Here is a 6919-nt window from a genome sequence, read left to right on the forward strand (position 1 = left end):
AAAGGTATAGCATGTTCTATATGTTTAAAGTTATTTGAATGACTCTTACCATAATATGTTACGTTTACATAGCAGGCACCTTCTCAGTTGGTTATTTATGCCTCATATAACGTACACTTCTTCAGCATGTTGATCACTATTCTTTATTTATTTTGAATTGCCTTTTAAATGTCTATTCTTGGTGTTGGGTTTTAACAAATAAATTTCCCCCAAAAATGCGACTTATACTCCAGTGCGACTTATATGTTTTTTTTCTCCCTTTTTTATTATCCATTTTCGGCAGCTGCGACTAGGGATGATACTCAAAACCGGTTTTCCCGGTTGTTTGATAAGAAAAGAACCGAGTCGTCGGACTCAAACCCTTTTTGATAACCGGTACCTGTTATCGAGACCACTATAGTAAAGAAAAAGAGTTGGTTCTTTATTGGAATCCGTCCCGACCAGAAATGCTCCGTGAAACATCACAAGAAACGACGTCACGTAGCTCAGTCATTAGGCGCAGATAGCAAAAGCAGGAAAAAAACGAAAGGGAAAAAGCGCTACAAGGTGTAATAAAGTTCAAAACAAAAGACATAATCAAATGAATATCTTTACTGAGAGATTTGAACAGGGTACAAACACATGACCAACACTTTTACGACCAACCGGAAACATAGCAACCAGGCTAGCAACGCACCTCCTTTACGGCAGCTGTCGCAACGTTCTTAAAGCAACTGCAGCACACACATGTGCTCGTCACTCCCGTTGCATGCTGGGTAGTGTAGTTATATTCCCTAGCTCATAAAGAAATAATGTTAACTCAATAAAGTGTATTTCTTTTTTTAGCTTTAACTTTTCATATTTTAGCATTTTAACCGCATTTGCAAACATTTCTCTTCAGAGAAATTTCTTTCAATAAAAAAATAAAGTGCAAAAATGTCAAAGCATCATAACAAACAGTTATGTCAAATAGTAGCAGAAGTGAACTTTTTGGAGAGCTGTATTATTTTCAGTTTTGTGCCCAAGGGACTGATTTTATTTAACACTATATCATTATTTATACACCTATAGTGATCACAAAGACAGGTTGTTTTTGTGTTATTGTATATCAGGGGTCACCAACCTTTTTGAAACCAAGAGTTACTTCTTGGGTACTGATTTATGCAAAGGGCTACCAGTTTGATACACTCTTAAATAAATGGCCAGAAATAGCCAATTTGCTCAATTTACCTGTAAAAAAAGAAAAAAAAAAAAATATATATATATATATATATATATATATATATATATATATAAAAATGGGTATTTCTGTCCGTCATTCCGTCGTACATTTTTTTTTCCTTTAACGGAAGTTTTTTTGTAGAGAATAAATGATGAATAAAACACTTAATTGAACGGTTTAAAAGAGGAGAAAACAGAAAAAAATTAAAATAAAATTTTTAAACATAGTTCATCTTCAATTCCGACTCTTTGAAATTCAAAATTAAACCGAAAAAAAAAGGAGAATAAACAGCTAATTTGAATCTTTTTGAAAAAAATTTACAAAAAAAAAATTATGGAACATCATTAGTAACTTTTCCTGATTAAGATTAATTTTAGAATTTTGATGACATGTTTTAAAAAGCTGCGATGAGGTGGCGACTTGTCTGAGGTGTACACCGCCTTCCGCCTGATTGTAGCTAAGATACGCACCAGCGCCCCCCGCGACCCCAACAGGGAATGAGCAGTAGAAATGGATGGATGGATGGATGTTTAAAAAAGTTTAAAATCCAATCTGCACTTTGTTAGAATATATAACAAATTGGACCAAGCTATATTTCTAACAAAGACAAATCATTATTTCTTCTAGATTTTCCAGAACAAAAATTTTAAAAGAAATTCAAATGACTTTGAAATAAGATTTGAATTTGATTCTAAAGATTTTCTAGATTTGCCAGAATAATTTTTTTTTATTTTAATCATAAGTTTGAAGAAATATTTCACAAATATTATTCGTCAAAAAAACAGAAGCTAAAATGAAGAATTAAATTAAAATGTTTTTATTATTCTTTACAATAAAAAATTTTTTTTACTTGAACATTGATTTAAATTGTCAGGAAAGAAGAGGAAGGAATTTAAAAGGTAAAAAGGTATATGTGTTTAAAAATACTAACATCATTTTTAAGGTTATATTTTTGGTCAAAAATTGTCTTTCTGAAAGTTATAAAAAAGCAAAGTAAACATCCATCCATCCATCCATTTTCTACCGCTTATTCCCTTTTGGGGTCGCGGGGGGCGCTGGCGCCTATCTCAGCTACAATCGGGTAAACAAATAAATGAATTTATTTCAACAAGTGAAGACCATATCTTTAAAATATTTTCTTGGATTTTCAAATTCTTTTAGAGTTTTGTCTCTCTTAGAATTAAAAGCGAGACCAGCTTGCTAGTAAATAAATACAATTTAAAAATTAGAGGCAGCTCACTGGTAAGTGCTGCTATTTGAGCTATTTTTAGAACAGGCCAGCGGGCTACTCATCTGGTCCTTACGGGCTACTTGGTGCCCGCGGGCACCACGTTGGTGACCCCTGCTGTATATATTTGTTTAGTTTTTTTAAATCCCACTTAAAATAATTTGGGTAACAACATTCAATATTTATTTATTTTATTTTTATAGGGGGGTAACAGTCAATATTTATTAGATGTTATTTTTTTCTGATATTATCAAAGTGACCGGAATGAGAATCAGCACCTCCATGTCCGAGTCCATGGTTCTCGCCCGGAAAAGGGTGGAATGCCATCTCCGGGTTGGGGAGGAGACCCTGCCCCAAGTGGAGGAGTTCAAGTACCTAGGAGTCTTGTTCACGAGTGAGGGAAGAGTGGATGGTGAGATCGACAGGCGGATCGGTGCGGCGTCTTCAGTAATGCGGACGTTGTACCGATCCGTTGTGGTGAAGAAGGAGCTGAGCCGGAAGGCAAAGCTCTCAATTTACCGGTCGATCTACGTTCCCATCCTCACCTATGGTCATGAGCTTTGGGTCATGACCGAAAGGATAAGATCACGGGTACAAGCGGCCGAAATGAGTTTCCTCCGCCGTGTGGCGGGGCTCTCCCTTAGAGATAGGGTGAGAAGCTCTGCCATCCGGGAGGAACTCAAAGTAAAGCCGCTGCTCCTTCACATCGAGAGGAGCCAGATGAGGTGGTTCGGGCATCTGGTCAGGATGCCACCCGAACGCCTCCCTAGGGAGGTGTTTAGGGCACGTCCAACCGGTAGGAGGCCACGGGGAAGACCCAGGACACGTTGGGAAGACTATGTCTCCCGGCTGGCCTGGGAACGCCTCGGGATCTCCCGGGAAGAGCTAGACGAAGTGGCTGGGGAGAGGGAAGTCTGGGTTTTTCTGCTTAGGCTGTTGCCCCCGCGACCCGACCTCGGATAAGCGGAAGATGATGGATGGATGGATGGATGGATTATCAAAGTGAGCTTTTGTTAAACCAAATGTTTTTTTTTCCATGTACAACAACCTATCTGGTCTCGATAAGAGAATCGATAAGGAATCGGTTCGATAAGAGGATTCGATAGTAGGCTTGAACTCGATAATTTCTTATCAAACATCATCCCTAGCTGCGACTCATACTCCGGAGCGATTTATACTCCGAAAAATACGGTATATTCCATTGATATTTTTTAAATTGTATTTCTTTAGTTTTTGAAAGTGCTTTGACTTTTGTGTGAATTATAAATGTATGTTGTTAAAATAAAACAATAAAAAAATAAAAATAAACTTATGAACGGAAATAGACATTGAGACCGGGGGATGCTAACTGCGCTAGCTCGCGGTTAGGCTAAAAGCACGGTGACGTCATCACCGCGCTAACCGGACGTAGCTAGTCGATGTTGTTAGCTGACGCTAGCCAGTTAGCATAGTGTGTAAACACAGTAGAAAATAAAGACATTTTACACCAAATGACATTTTAAAGCACATTAAAGGGGTTACCAACACGAACCTGGTGGTCGAGCTGGCTCTGGGTCTGGCCTAATTGGGTCTGGCTCGGCAGGGTGAAATCGGTGAAGTCGAACTCGGAGCCCTGAGTGTCTGCTCCGAGCAGCTCCGCTTCCTCGCTGTCCAGGAAGGTAAGAGTCTGGGAGCTCGGCCCGTACGCCTCAACGCTCATCTTTTAGCGGTCCTTCTGGCGGTGTTTGAGGGGGGGAAAACAGTCCGCAAATACACGCTAAAAGCGGGGAGAAAGTGTGGATGAGAAGGTGACAAACAGTGGCGGTGAGCTACAGGCACTGAGGGAGGGGACTCTGATGATGGCCGCGTTCTATTTAGCTTCCCCGCCCTCCTTCCTCGCTGCCACTTGTTTTCTGCAGGGAGTCAAGTAGAGGAGACGAGAGAAGGGAAGGAGTCAAGGAGACACCGGCGAAGAGAACTGGGACGTCGCCGTGACGTCACCACAGTCCTCTATTTAAAAACTCAACACAAGTTTATTCATCAAGGTCAGGTGTTTGAAATCGCTCGCCGTCTATGTTATGACGAAAATAAACATTAAACATGTAATGTTTTTTTTTATCCATTTCACTTGAATTGCTCATTAAAGGATTTTTTTTTTTTTTTTAATAGTGATGACTTTGATTGATTGATTGAGACTTGTATTAGTAGATTGCACAATACAGTACATATTCCGTACAATTGACCACTAAACAGTAACACCAAAATAAGTTTTTCAACTTGTTTAAAGGCCTACTGAAACCCACTACTACCAACCACGCAGTCTGATAGTTTATATATCAATGATGAAATCTTAAAGGCCTACTGAAATTAGATTTTCTTATTCAAACGGGGATAGCAGGTCCATTCTATGTGTCAAACTTGATCATTTCGCGATATTGCCATATTTTTGCTGAAAGGATTTAGTAGAGAACATCCACGATAAAGTTCGCAACTTTTGGTCGGTAATAAAAAAGCCTTGCCTGTACCGGAAGTAGCAGACGATGTGTGCGTGATGTCACGGGTTGTGGAGCTCCTCACATCGGAACATTGTTTACAATCATGGCCACCAGCAGCTAGAGCGACTCAGACTGAGAAAGCGACAATTTCCCCATTAATTTGAGCAAGGATGAAAGGTTCGTGGATGTGGATAGTGAGAGTGAAGGACTAGAAAAAAAAGGGGGGGCAGTGGGAGCGATTCAGATGTTATTAGACCCATTTACTAGTATAATTATTGAAAATCCCTTATCTGCCTATTGTGTTACTAGTGTTTTAGTGAGATTATATAGTCGTACCTGAAAGTCGGAGGAGTGTGGCCACGGGTGTGATGACCGCCAGTGTCTCTGAGGGAAGCCACGTTTCCCGATGAGGCGAAGCGAAGGCAGCCGGTCGGGCCGGGCTGAGCATTTTTTCCCCCCTCCACCCCGGTGGAAGCATCCCATGTTCAGGGGCGGCCGGTCGGAGGAGGCAAGAGAGTCCGCAGCTGCCTCTTTGACAGGTGCACGAGGAACGACGCAAGCTCCGCTCATGTCTACGGTAAGAGCCGACTTATTACCACAATTCTCTCACCGAAACCTTCCGGTTGACATGTGGTTGGGAACCATGTTCGCTTGACCGCTCTGTTCCATAGTAAAGTGTTGACCTGTAATGTTTGTCTAAACTTGATTGGGATTGTGCTGAAAAAGTTAATTTTCCTGAAGGAAATCTCCTGACGGAATAAATAAAGTACTATCTAATCTAATCTAATCTAAAGCTTCACCTTCGGGAATGTAAACAAGGAAACACCGGCTGTGTTTGTGTTGCTAAAAGCAGCCGCAATACACCGCTTCCCACCTACATCTTTCTTCTTTGACGTCTCCATTATTAATTGAACAAATTGCAAAAGATTCAGCAACACAGATGTCCAGAATACTGTGTAATTATGCGATGAAAGCAGACGATTTATAGCTGGGATCGGGCTGGAACAAAATGTCTGCTACAATCCGTGACGTCACGCGAAGTATGCAACAGGATACTTCGCGCGAAATTTAAAATTGCAATTTAGTCAACTAAAAAGACCGTATTGGCATGTGTTGCAATGTTAAGATTTCATCATTGATATATAAACTATCAGACTGCGTGGTCGGTAGAAGTGGGTTTCAGTAAGCCTTTAAAAACAACAACTGGGTTCAATAAATGCAGATACGGATGTATGTCCCACGGATAATGCTCTCCACAATAATCTCAATATGAAGAAATAATATTGCGACTCGTAAACGGGACGCAACAAACACCATGTTTACTTGACCCACTTCCTGGGATCTGTTTGCAATATCAGGACCATCGGTGCTAAATATTAACTTATCACTTGTTTCTGGTACTGTTCCCTTAGCATTAAAAAGACTGTTTTTTCATCCTCTGCTCAAAAGACCTAACCTCAATTCTGACCTGCTAAATCATTGGCCGGTGTCACACCTCCCCTATATATCTAAAATCCTTGAAAAAAATTGTTGCACAGCAGCTAAATGAACACTTGGTGTCAAACAATCTCGGTGAAGCCTTTCATTACTGCTTTGCACACTCTTGGCATTCTCTCAATGAGCTTCAAACACACCTGTGAAGTGAAAACTATTTCAGGTGACTACCTCTTGAAGCTCTTTGAGAGAACGCCAAGAGTGTGCAAAGCTAAATCAGAGCAAAGGGTGGCTCTTTTGAAGAAACTAGAATATAATACATGTTTTCAGTTATTTCACCTTTTTTGTGTTGAGTACATAACATGGATATAGTTTTGATGCCTTCAGTGACAATCTACAACGTAAATAGGTCATGAAAATAAAGAAAACGCATTGAATGAGTAGGGGTGTCCAAACCTTTGTCCAACATACAACAAGACAATAACTACCCAAATATTTAAAATCATAATAACAATGTAAACACTTTGTAATTGTGAGAAAACCTCATTCTTGTATAGATTGAAAATCACTTATTTGTATCGC

General features: G+C 39.9%; 1 protein-coding gene across 1 annotated transcript in view; it reads right to left on the reverse strand.

Moving 5' to 3' along the window:
* The window catches only part of LOC133568078 (regulator of nonsense transcripts 1-like), a 45005-nt gene extending 40533 nt beyond the window's left edge, over positions 1-4472 (reverse strand). Inside the window, exon 1 of the mRNA XM_061919784.1 lies at positions 3961-4472. Within this exon, the coding sequence (XP_061775768.1) occupies positions 3961-4128 (168 nt within the window). The 5' untranslated portion in view covers positions 4129-4472. The remainder of the gene's footprint in view (positions 1-3960) is intronic.
* Between the last annotated feature and the right edge of the window lie 2447 nt (positions 4473-6919).

This window comes from Nerophis ophidion, linkage group LG14 (genome assembly GCF_033978795.1).
Source record: "Nerophis ophidion isolate RoL-2023_Sa linkage group LG14, RoL_Noph_v1.0, whole genome shotgun sequence".
NCBI lineage: Eukaryota > Metazoa > Chordata > Actinopteri > Syngnathiformes > Syngnathidae > Nerophis > Nerophis ophidion.